Source organism: Lissotriton helveticus, chromosome 3_1 (assembly GCF_964261635.1).
Source record: "Lissotriton helveticus chromosome 3_1, aLisHel1.1, whole genome shotgun sequence".
NCBI lineage: Eukaryota > Metazoa > Chordata > Amphibia > Caudata > Salamandridae > Lissotriton > Lissotriton helveticus.
Genome location: NC_136061.1, coordinates 1,805,940,485 through 1,805,954,110, shown reverse-complemented (window position 1 = coordinate 1,805,954,110; position 13,626 = coordinate 1,805,940,485). Strand labels below are relative to the sequence as shown.

At 41.0% G+C, this 13,626-nt stretch overlaps 1 protein-coding gene across 1 annotated transcript in view; it reads right to left on the bottom strand.

The window, feature by feature from the left end:
- Positions 1–13,626, bottom strand: part of LOC144823831 (uromodulin-like) — a 226,874-nt gene that overhangs the window by 49,148 nt on the left and 164,100 nt on the right. Inside the window, exon 6 of the mRNA XM_078682692.1 lies at positions 8,246–8,405. Within this exon, the coding sequence (XP_078538818.1) occupies positions 8,246–8,405 (160 nt within the window). The remainder of the gene's footprint in view (positions 1–8,245; positions 8,406–13,626) is intronic.

The window sequence follows — 13,626 nt, the reverse complement described above, 5'->3', positions numbered from 1 at the left end:
AAGTATGTGGGGGGGCTCACGGTGCCCTGCGCAGCCCCGGGGACTGCCACCCCCGGGGCTTCTTTGTTTTAATTAAAAAAAAACTGTGTGGGGGGTTGTGCTCAGTGATGTCATGAGTGATGTCACTGACCATGTCATGAGTGATGTAATATGTGACGTCATCAGCAGTGCATTGCGGGCGCGCAAGTTATAGTTAGCTGAACTAACTATAACGGGGGAATTTCAATCGTTTTGTATGAGTGAAATGTCCAGCTAACTTTAACATGTGTGAAACCTATGTTTTTTTCAGTGAATATATATATAAATATATATATATATGTGTGTGTATATTTTGATATAGATATTTACACACACATACATTCAAAGTGAGATTTCGACATTTCAAGCCAACAACACTGCTTTGAAAGAGAAGATAGTTTAACAGATTATGTGTAGCAAGGTGCGGAGTCTGTTTTTTCTTTGTGGGCTACTGGCACATTCAGAAGTTGCCTTGCTGGGGCATAAGAGCGGGCTAAGATAAATACAGCTGGGGCACTGGCCTCATCCAGCCCTCCTCTGGAGACACCACTATAACGACTATACCCATTTCAGGCAGCATATTTTCTTGACGGGGAAGGTTTACACCAACTCAACTTGCACAACTGCTTTTACTGTACATTCAAATTCCCATAAGTATTTTTTGTATTATCAAAAGCATGATAGCTGCAGTATTTTTATCCATCCACTAGTTTTCTTATTTGACTAAATCAGCCCGTGACTTGATTGCAGGGACATCACCTGTTTTGAATTTAGTGAGCCTTTATATATGACATTGATTGAAACAGGGTTCCACATCGGCAGGACCCAGAACTGTCGCAGAGTCCATCTCCACCTGCGCATGTGCACCCAGAAGGGCACCAACATCTTAGGTGCAATAATTCTGCCTTGCTCACGTTGGATTGTTTCATATGTCAACACTATTCTATTTTCTGGCATCAATGTGCTGTGTTTTTGAATATCAAGCATCAGGGGATCTTCACATTCTTCCAAAGTGGAAAGCTTTTGTAATGATCACAGTTAAACTCAGCGTGTGCCTTGGTAGATGTCAATGCAGCAGGAAACATTGAATGAACGCCTGACTCGTATTCCCAAACTGGAAAAGAAAACCTGAATAACTGTAGTAGCAGTTTTTTATCAATGGAGACCGACCTCCAGACTATGGTTGACATTTACAAAAGTACAATGCATGTGCTCGCAGGACGCAAAGCAAGGTACTTTGCTTACCACTGTAAATTAGGGTTGCCGGAATATTCTGCTCCACCTACAGAATTGGTGGAATTTTGCAGACTCCGTGTTACTCTTGTAACACAGACTTCTGGCCATATTCCCTCAATCACCAAGTGGAGGAATTGTTACTTGCGTACAGCTCCAGATGGTAAGTTGTCGAGCGAGATTTAGTGTCCAGACAGCACTATTTCTGGTCGCTAGGAAGACATCCAGTGAGATTTTTCTTACTTAAGCGGTTGCACCCATTCACAGTCAGGTCGGAAGGCTGCTGCTTGAGTAGAAAATCTTCAGCAGCAGCAAAATTACCGCGAGTAGCTGCTCCCTCTGGCACACACGTGGTGATATTTGCACCGATTTTTCAGCAAGGAATGCGCTTCCGGTGTTAATTCACAGCGCAAGCAGCACAATCCCCCACATGCATCAACCTATTTAGGAAGTGCAAACGGTGCGAATCGGTAAATTCGGCCGTTTGCACTTCCTAAATACGTTTTTGGTATGCATGAAACAGAGTGTCAAAATTCGCTATTTTTTGCGTTTCTTAAAAATGCGAATGCAATTAAGGAATCGTATTTGTGCGATTCCTTAAATGCAATGCATCATTTTTTTAAAAATTGCGAATTTTGAAATAGGAAGTGCAAATTAACACGAGGTTGACCCTCGTGTTAATTTGCGAAAAATTTTAAAAAAGCAAAAAAATGCATTTTTTAAACTTGCATGTTACAGACACACATGTCCTTAGGACATGTGTGTGTGAAACATGCACTTTAAAATACATTTCAGGGGTGCCGGGGGGGTCCTTTGGACCCCCCTCTGCACCCTTGTAATGCATCAACAAGTTGCGAGTGCAAAAAAAAAAATGCAAAACGGCATTGATTCCTATGGGCCTCTAGGCCCATAGGAATCAATGTAATGCCATTCCTTAATTGCGATTCGCAATTAAGGAATCGCAATTTCCGAAAATTAAGAAATCCTAAAAACTTTTAGGATTTCTTGATGCATAGGATTTTGCATTTCCTAAATAGCGATTCCTTAATTTTCGCTATTTAGGAAATGCAAAATCCTAGATTGATGCATGTGGCCGTTTGTGCCTATTTCCACCCGTTGGCGGAACTCTGCATTATCTTCGGGAGTTTTTATGTAACTCTGTGGAATTCCGCAGAGTCAACGTTCATTAGTTCCGCCCTCCCGGCTCGCATATGAAGTGCTTCATTGCACTGTGCTGCATGAGCTCATGAGCAAGCTTTAGTAAATGTGGGCATTTAATCATTTATGTTATCTAAGTGAAGTGGTTCCTCTTATCCACCACTTTATACATTGTGCCCATGTTTTTCATCCATCCAAATATTCGCTGAAATTTATTGACAATGTTCATCTTCTGGATCAAATCAGAAGGTTGTTGCTTCTATCTGCAGCATTATTTTCATGACACATAATTAAACAGATATTTGTAAACGGATTTACGTTGCACCGGCACCCACTATAATAAAAGTCAAACATGGACTTTTCCCACTGGAACACTGAAAAAGGCATTAGGTCACACTTCTAACTGAAAGTATCTTTTCATTGTTCTCTTTCATCCCTCACTCTACGCAGTTAGATGTGTATCACACATGCCATTGGTCCCTCATACTTGCACTCATGCATTCATTTATCAACCCACTGAGCTACGCTTACATTCACCTACTCATTCATATACAAAGCTACACACAAATTTACCAATCAACAAAGAGTTATTTAGAATGATACGCCAGAGCTATTGGATTTGACAATGATTTTCTTATTTAAGTCTAATCTTTTTAAGAGAATGAACAGTATAAAGGTCAAGTCAAGTGCTGTGACCTTTTTCACAGCACTTCTATTGACCAGTATGCAAACCTATTTTTTGTATGTGAAAATACTGCCCAATTCAGTCACCATAACTTGAAATGCTGTTTTGAGTAGCATCTGAAAAATACGTCTACCACATAATATGTTACGGTTGCATTTATTTTTCAGTTTGACCAGATATAGGATCAAAACCTGGCGAATTTGATTGTTGTTTCAACTCATCCAACCCGGCGTCCAAACTTTGTTTGCATCCGGTAAGAGAAGGAATTCTTTGTGTTGTGTTCGCTTGCACACTGCACGGCCCGTGTATACGTCATTAGTCTTTGTATGGGGCCAGCAAATCAGAGATGTGACCATGATCTGAACTCTATCTGACAACAATAATGTTTAGGTCCACATGTGGTAGCCAAATAGGTCGGCAACTTGTGCAGTTATCTTTCCAAGTTTTGAAATCGCTACTGTCACTGCACGAGTCTTCCTCTCCCGTAGAGGCCACTTTCAAAGGATTGTTATACAGAGTCCTGCAAGTGAGGTGTGAGCTTCTGTTTTGAAAAGCTTAGGGACAAAGTCCCCTTTCCCAGTTGATTTTCAGTTTCATGCCCTACAATAGTGATTTAATCACTTCTCACAATATATGACATTGTGACAATTCACAATTGTGGCACTTTTAGCCTTCGAAACATCAGTCTAATAATGCTCTCCATCATGTTTACATATCTGTGTCAGAAGTATATTCACGACTTTTGAGGTACTCCAGGTGAGATTGTCCACCTCCTGAGTAACTATTATTTCAAACATTTCACCAAGTGGTGCCATCCCAGTCCTGGACCCTTGGAAATGGGCCTACGGTCCTCTGCCAGCCTCTGTGGATCCAGAGGAACCCATGCATCTCCTCTGCAACATATTGCATCCCAGAGCAGAACCAATGAATTTCTGTTGCTGTGAGGATATAACCTGTTGCAAAGCTTCGCATCGCTGTCGCAGTCCACAACCTCTTCGGAACAGCCACTGTGCGACGCATCCTCAGCACATGTCTTCTTATCCCTTGTCAATGATTTCTCGATGATAATGACAGACTCCACATCAAAGCCTCACAGCTCCTCGGAACCAGCACATTGCCCTGACTGTGCAACGCATCTTCGAACCAGGATTTAAGTTACTTTGTTCAGTGGTCCTAATAGGGTCCCTGTCGCCGGCCTGGAATCCTTCGTGGTTGGCTTGAACTTGTGACTTTGCCCTGGTCCGGTGCAACCAAATCCCCGCAGTTGGTGCTTTTCAGCTCTATTTTCACAAAAAATCTTTAAAATTGCATATCTTCGGTTCTACTGATTGTATGTTTCTCACTTTGGTCTTCTTTTATTTATTAAAAATCACTCTATATTTCTAAGTTCATGTAGGATTCTTTTTGTGTGGTGTTTTTCTCTTTAATACTGTGACGTATTGCACAATTATTTTGCACACTGCCTCCAAGTTAAGCCTGCATGCTCTGAGCAAAGCTTCCATAGGGTACAGCACAGGATCTTTTAGGGTTGGCTTGTGCCTCACCCTGACAAGGATTGTGGTCACTGCTTGACCACGGCTCACACCCCAATAAACCAACACCCCAATTTCATACACTAAGGGCCTGATTCTGATGCGGTTAGGAAAGCATTCCCACCTAGGACCTGATTCTGATGCGGTTAGGAAGGCATTTGCTCCTGCCAAATCGGATCGGGAACGCGTCTTCCCAACCGAGGGTCCAATTATGATGCGGTTAGGAACATATGCTCCCATTGAAGTCAATGGAAGTCCAACCAAATTGTATTGGGAAGCATCCGGATGCATCGTACTCCTTCGGTCGGACTCTCCCGATCCGAGTGGGTCGGAAACCATTTCCAAGCCGATTCGGTCTGAAAGCTTTCCAACCCGCATAAGAATCGAGTCCTATGTATCTACAAAGGCATCTTCCACTGAAAGTCCATCACATGGTGTTCACTTCCAGCAATCCAGCTTCCTCTCTGGAGGATACAGTTATTTATCTTTCGTTGCTCCACAGCTTGAATTTCATTTAATTTTGAACACCTGGCGAGTGTGGATTAAGGCCTTTCCATTACTCATTCAATGCTCTCTGTGTTGTAGTGTTCTTTCCTTTTTTGTCCAGCTCCTTTCGTGATTAATATTTTCAGCAAGCTGCTTTTCCACTCTAAGCAATAACACTGATTCTATTCCAGAAGGGCTTCTTTTACTTTTCAGTCTCATGGCCCAAGCAGGACCTGTGGTGCAGTCTGTTCCTTCTAATGTTTAGGTTGCCCAAGTTGACCACATCTTCTTGTAACATTAGTGAGACTTGCAGTCCCATGGCACCCTTACTACTGCCCAACTCCGGCCAACTATTCTGCACCTCTTCTAAAACCGAAGCCCCAGCTCCGAGTGCACCCTCACATAGAGGCTTTGGATACTGCTAAAAATTCCTGTTAGAGCTCCCCACTCTTCGCTTAAATTTCATCTTAGACACCGGTAAGATGGTTCAGCGTATCTGCCAGCTTTCCATCACCTTCTCTGGTGTCTCTGGAACCATTGCTTAATTTTAGCTGGTGGCTGCAGGTTAGGCCCACCAGCATTCATATTCTGAGACCAAAATTTATCTTTCATTCATCAGACTTTAACAAAGAGCAAGAGACAGAAAGGTAGAAGGGAAAAAGAAGGAGGAAGAGGTTTATGGAAAAGCAGTGAGAAAGGGAGAAAGCAGGCATGTTCAGGAGGGTACGGTGGCGGGTGATGCATCAGGTGGATTCCAGATTAGACTGCCTTGATATTCAGCAATTCGCACATTCAGCAGCGCCTGCCGCAGGTTTCTGTAAAAACCTTTGGGCATTAATACGTATGATTTCACATGGTGCTTGGTTACAATCAGTGACTACCAGCATCCGAAAAGCAGGCTCAGCACTCTACCAAGCAAGCCAGTTAAGCTTGTGGGCCACCCCTTGTTGCTTCATCTGTTGCTTACATGTTCCTTCTTTCTTCTTTTCCCAGGATGCACTTTTCCTTGAGCAGGAAGCTCAGACCCAATTAACTGACTTTGAAAACTCAATAAGCAATAATCTCACAAATACATCTTATCAACAAACATATGTTCAGCTTAACACTCGAACCATCTTTCCTGTTTTATGGTCTATTCAACTCAGTACTTAAAACTAAACACTAGCTAGTTACAGGCTACAGAAGTAGAAAACAGACTTTCAAAGTATATGAAAGACTCTGTATGGCTAATGCTGGTTGGGTAGGAAACCATACCGGAAGACTTGACCTGTAGTAATGTCTCAAAATGTGTATGCTTTGCTTCCAAGGGTCACCATTTAATTTTATAAGATGATGCATGGTGCATGCCGGTTTCTAGACACTGCTCATGGTACAAAGGGATGTATGACATTACAACGCATGCTTTTACATCGCATGCCTTTACAACGCGGTATTTACAACGAATACCTTTACAGCCCATAGTGCTGTGGGGCGCTGGATAGTGAATAGTTTAATTTACTATTCCAACTCCAGTCCCCGTGGATAGTAGGGAAGGTGTTGGATAGTAAATTAAATCTATTCCCAATGCGTTGTAATGGTTTGCGTTGTAAAAGTTGCGTCGTAAAGGCACTGCTTGGTAAAAGTTGCGTTGTAAAGGATGTTTCCCGGTACAAAGAGCTGGTCTGTCTAGTTCAAGCAAGTATAATGCTTCCAAGAAGCACATTTCATATGTGTCCTTTACTCATTCATTCTAATTTCCAAAATGGTGGTGGCTTCCTAAATTCTTAGTATAGTCTTATAGTATTTCTTGAGGACTTTAGCCTTTTTGCTCTCCTCTGACCAGGGCATCTCAGTGTTAGCCCGAATACATCATTAACCATTACGCTTCTCGAAAAGATACCTGTCATGTCTGTCAGAAAAAGAAATGTGACTAATATCATAAGTCCGTGATGCGAAGTGTGGTTAATTGTGAAAGAGCCTAGATCAAAGACCACCCCGGTTCATCTGATCTTGAAAGGGTTAAGAAAAGACAGGGTTGAGGTGTTATAAGGCTGACCTCCGGCATATAAAGGTCACCAGGGCTTCCAGAACAGGTGAATGTGTAAGGTGTTGAGTAGAATCCCCACACTATTATGAAACATCTGGTTGATGCACGCAGCGGCACAGCAGGCCAAGAACAGAGCTCCCATCTGTGCAGAAACAGACATTATCATAGCTCGGTAAACCACATTAAGGAGGGGGGCGGTAACAGGGACGCTGGCCCCAACTTACCCAAATGTTATCTTGTGAGTTGGTTAATACGTAGGGCAGAACAGGAGACTTCAATTGCATACCATTGGTCTTTGTGGAGCGCTCAAGGCACAACAGAGTGTACAAGTGCTGAACATCATCAAAGAAACAGGATGTCTCTTAGAAGACCTGGATTTTAAAACACTTTCTGAATTCAAGGAGATTACTAATCTAACACATTTCTTATTGGAAATAATGAGGTATTAGCAGCCATGCATGCTTAGATCTTTGTAAGTAAGTCCTCTTCAATCGAATGGATATTATACACCAGGGATGTTTGAGGTAGGTCTAGGACAGATGGCTGCATGCCTGGTGTTAAAGATACCCGTGTTAAGTATATGTGTGTGTTATTCATCCAGCACGCGTTTATGCTTTTTCTACTCCTAGTACTCACATGGATTCTCGCACACAATTCTACATCCCATTTGTTCCACTTAGTATTTACTCCAGCTGTTGCATCAGTACCTGCCACCAGCGTTGTGGTGCAATGGAGACTCCGAAAGTAATTATTGTATCAGGGCCCATAGAATATCAATTAGGTTATCCATCACTTAGATACGCAAAGGCTGTGGGAAGTAGGGAAGTAAGGGTCCTATATTACACACTCCTATCTGCTCCAATTTACCCTGGCAGTACACTCTTGTTTACTCTCCGCATTTGTGTCCCTTAGTTGTCACTCAAGCGGCCCCCCTTCAGTGCTCACCATCTGTGTCTCCCTTGATTCTCTTCAGCTGCCATTCAGTACTCACACATTTTGCTCCTGGCTGGATTTCCCTCGGTACTCGCCTCAGTTGCCCTCTGAGTATTCACTCCAGCTGACCCTTTCAGTCAGTACACTCCCTGGTGTACTCCCTTCAGTACTCACCCCCGTGCACTGCTGCGATGCCTTCACACACAAGCGGGCACTGCAGTAAATGTATGCTGAGGATGTCGATTTGAAGATGAACACTGAGATGCTGAATCGAACTTGCAGGGATTCTCCATTCGATACCACTTGGATGCTCACATCCCCATTGGCAGGGCAGCTGTGAAGACACAAATAAGACTGGGTCACTACCACTGGTATACCACCACAATTACTGACTCACTACATATATATTTTGAAAGTTTGAAATCTTATGTGCAAGATACCTGTGAATTTATGAGAAAGGTCAAGGATATTCAATGGAATTCTGAATATTTACTCATAGCCCTGGATGTTTCATCACTTTATACGTGTATTAGGAATAGGGATGGCATCAGAGCTGTGGACTATTTTCTATCTAATAGACCAATAAAATTTACTTAACATAACAAAATGTTAACTAGCATGTTACTTTTCTGTTTAGAGAATAATCTATTAATTTTTAACAATCAAATGTATCAGCAAATCCAAGGAGTTGCCATAGGGGGCAGCTTCTCCCCCAGTTATGCCTGTTTATTTATGGGCTGGTGGGAGGAGCTGGTCCTCATCAGGAAATATGAACAAGTTTTTTCATGTAAGGTCATATCATGTTTCAGATTCATAGATGATCTGTTTATTATATGGTGTGGTACCGAACAAAGTGCTATGGATTTCATACAACAACTTAATGCCAATGATGTCAATCTTAAATTCACTTTTACAATGAGTAAAACAGAAGTTAAATTTTTAGATGTGCAGATCAAAATTGTAAATAATAATATGATCACAACTTTGTTTAAAAAACCCACAGCAGGCGATACACTACTACATGCATCAAGCGCGCGTCCAGCTCACCTCATCACAGCATCCCTTATGGCGAAATGTTGCGCATAAGGCGTATTTGTAGTAATGAGGATGATACCAACATTAAACAAGCAGATTGTTGCACACGCTTTTTGGCTAGATGATACAAAACAACTGTAGTGGATGCAGCTATAACTAAATCCAAGGGAAGGGCAAGAATAGATCTACTGCAATATAGCTCAAAGAAGAAAAACTGATCTAGTAGTAAACAAGAGACAATCGAATCTACTAGACTAATCCTTCAATTTTCTAAACAGGAAAAACAACTTAGAGCAATAATTAGACTGAATTGGCCCATTATACGTGATGACCCCATAATAGGCAAGCATTTTCCCACCAACCCATCCATTGCTTTTAGAAAAATGGCTAGTATGGGAAACGTACTAGTTAAGAGCAGCCCAGTGGACCGGGGAAAAGGAATGTGGTTGACAGCTAGAAAAGGATTTTAGATGCACGACATGTAAAGCTTTTCAATATGGCATTAATACCACTTCATACCAAACTACATTTAGTAACAAGATACAAACTATCACACAACATCTTACATGCAAATCTGAATTTGCAGTGTATATTTTAGAATGCAGTTGTAAATGGAAATACATAGGCAGCACGAAGTTGGCAGTGCATAAGAGAATTTTGCAACATATGAGGGCCATCACAAACATTGATGCCAGTTATCCAGTTGCCAGACATTTCAGGGAACATCATGATAGTGACCTCAAACATCTCAAATATTATGCCATTGAGTCAATACCGGCCCAAAAGAGAGGTGGGGCTCGGGAAGGCAAATTAAGACGCCTGTAAACCAGATATATTTTAGAATTTGACTCTAAGCAGCCAGGAGGTCTTCATAACATAGAAGATCTGCACACCTTTTTATAGATTTTGATAAGAACATTTTGTAAGACCCTTTAGTAATAAAATCTATTTACAATTAGTTGGTTTTTACAGACAAAAAATATCCAAAAAGTGACATATTAGCGCTTATAGGAAATTTCTGAGAAGTACCATTTTGGAGACTGTTTAACAATATTTAGCCTGTGTGCAATATGCAGCATTTATTTATTTATATATTTTTTTGTAATGGTTATACATATATATTTATATATATTTATGTTCGTATGAATATTTAATGCAATATTTATGAAATTTGATCTAAACAATTTTTAGGACCTGAATTTTATTGTATGTGATTTTATCTATTTTAGCTGTTGGAGTGAAATTCTATTATTACATTTTGTATGCACATTGATACACAATTATGTATTATGCAAAGGATAGGAACCCAACAGCTGCTAGATCTTATAATACCATATAATGCAATATCCATTGTACCTTTTCTCCCATCACCCCATACTGCATCGATCAGCATATTTCATATGAATAGATGAATAGTCCAAATTGATTTGGTGACTATGATATGCTGAAGATTAATCTTAAACATACTGTTGCGTATTTGCACATTTCACGTAAGCACTTTTTTGCAGTTCCTTGATGAGTGAATCAGGATTTTAATGGCAATATAAAACACACAGCACTTTTTCATATTAATCACCTTTCCTATATAGTTTTATTCTTAATTTTAGTTAAACTTCAGGGACATGCACTTATATTAGATATCTTTTCGACATTCAGAAGAAGACAGGGGCCGACCCCTCCCTCCCCATTAGTTTTCGTACTATTTCTTTACTCCCCTTTTTGGGGAAGCTTCTAGAGAGCCACGTTGCATCCTGCTTAAGCCAGTTTGTTGAGACCTCTAACTTTTTGGACCCTCATCAAGCGGGCTTTCGTCCTGCGCATTCAACTGAGTCCATCATTCTCACGGTTCTCGATGAACTTAGACGGGGCTCCGACGTGAATTCGTTCCAGGCCTTGGTCCTCCTGGATCTCTTGACCGCATTTGACACGGTTGACCATGCTATTCTGGTCGACCGTGTCAAGAGTGCTGGTCGACCGTGTCAAGAGTGCTGGCCTACGGGGATCCGCCTAAGCTTGGATCTCCTCATCTTTGTAGAACCGTTATCAGGCAGCTCAGTTAGCTGGTTTTTCAGCCACAGCCTGCCCTGTCACTTGTGGTGTCCCTCAGGGCTCTTCTCTTTCTCCTCTTCTTTTCAATCTTTATATCCTTCCTCTTATCTTGGCCCTTCACAAACCGGACGTCACCATATTTAATTACGCTGACGATCTCCAGCTTATCTTTAATGTCTCTTCCTCCCCTTTTTCCATTCTCAACTTTCAATCTATCATGACCTTTATCAGTGACTGGATGAGCATGAACCATCTCAAGCTCAATCCAGATAAAACCGAGCTGGTCCTTACCAGCTCCGTTGGTGTCCTTAGTCACTGGTCTTCTACTTTCTGGCCCTCTTCCCTTGGTTTTCCCCCTTCCCCTTCTCACACTGTAAAAAGCTTAGGCATCAAAGTCAGCAGTGACCTTTCTATGCATCACCAAGTCAGTGCTGTGGTGTCCTCATGTTTTCTTAATTTGCGCATTATACGCAAGATTTCTCGTTTTTTTTCCACTGAAGCGCTCAAGTTGATTTTGTTAGCTATGGTGATCTCGCGTTTTGATTACGAGAATGCTCTATGACAGTATACCCGCCTACGAGCTTCGCCGTCTTCAACTTATTCAGAATCAAGCTGCAAGGTTGGTCTTTAAACTTCCTAAATCCCATCACATCACTCCCCTTCTTAAATCCCTTCACTGGTTACCCCTCGCTGAACGCTCACTGTTTAAGTTTGGCTGCCTGATCTTTAAGGCATTAGCTGGATCTGACCCTTTATTTGTGTCTTCCAAACTTAAGCCTTACATTCCCACCCTTGATCTTCGTTCCTCCACTACAAATCTATTGCATGTCCCCGCTTCAAAAGGAAGAAACATGGTGGCCGGTGTTTTTCCTACCTGGCCCCTGCTTTTTGGAACTCCTTACCGTTTACTATTAGAACTACGGCTTATTACATGGAGTTCTGCAAACTGCTGAAAATCTGGTTGTTTTCACAAGCCTTCCCTGAGTGAGTAGTTCTCCTCTTACCTCTGTCCTTAGCGCCGAGAAACCGATTGGTCATCGTGCGCAGAATAAATTCCTTTCAATTTCAATTTCAATTTCAATCAACGTATTAACAGGGAATTTGAGGCATACTTGCCATTTATGCAGCTATTCATTTATGGTGATATGTCCGTGTTTAGTGAGACAACTTATTATATTTATGCAACACAAGGCTTTGCGTGCTGATGCTAAACAATATTTTTTAACCATGGTGGCAATATTATATATTTTTCTGTTTACATTTAAGCGTGGAAATGTTAATAACACCATAGTATGTTGTCTATGTTGATTGACCTAATGCAAGCACTAGCACTTTAAATTAGGGAATCACTGATCAAGCTGTGTCATGTGATCAAGGCCGTGAACCGGCCGAAACGCGTCATGGCGGACTAGCTTGGTGGCAATAAACAATCATCCTTCAATATATTTGGTCCTTGCTCGTTTTTTAAAGTCTGCAATAGAAGTTATTGACAAGAGATTGGATATATATACATATATATATATATATTCACTGAAAAAACCATAGGTTTCACACCAGTTATAGTTAGGTGGAAATTTTACTCGCATAAAACCATTGAAATTCCCACGTTATAGTTAGTTGGACTCACTATAACTTGCGCGTGCAATGCACTGCTGATGACGTCACATATTACATCACTCATGACATGGTCAGTGACATCACTCATGACATCACTGATGACAAATCAAATGACATCACTGATGACAACATCCTTGTGACAAAGTGGCAGACCTCCTATCAGCATAAAATAACCTTTGACACACACATTCAAAAATAGAAACTAACATTTTCTTAAAAAAGGAGAAACCAATACCAATTACAACAACTTATTAGGTAATTCCAACATCTACATACACATCCACTCATTCACCAACAGTTCTATATAGTCACTCATGCATGTACTTACTCATCATATGTACTCATACACCTATACATCCTGTTACACACTAATACTCATCCATATAGTTACTCACACACAAATTCACACATGCCAATAAACTATCAAAAAAACATTTACTTGATTATACTGCTATATACACACCACTACACATACTTCTACAGAAACGGAAACATATTTACTCTCTTAAACAATCAACTATAAAAACACATACTCACTAACCCACCCATACACACAATCATCCACCCATATAGTCTTGCACACATGCTGTCTTCAAAATACATTCAAATAGTGAGTCACTCATTCATGCATCTGTGCTCTAAGTAATATCCCCCACCGAACCATACAGACACTGATACTGATACTCAAAAAAACAACTAATAACCCATATACACACTCATGTAGCTACTCACCAACCCATGCAGCCACTTATACACAAAGTGAGACACAGATACAGATATTTAAATATTTAAACATTACTCGCTAATATATGTATTCACTAAGATACATTTAATAAGTCAGTTAACCAATCAAT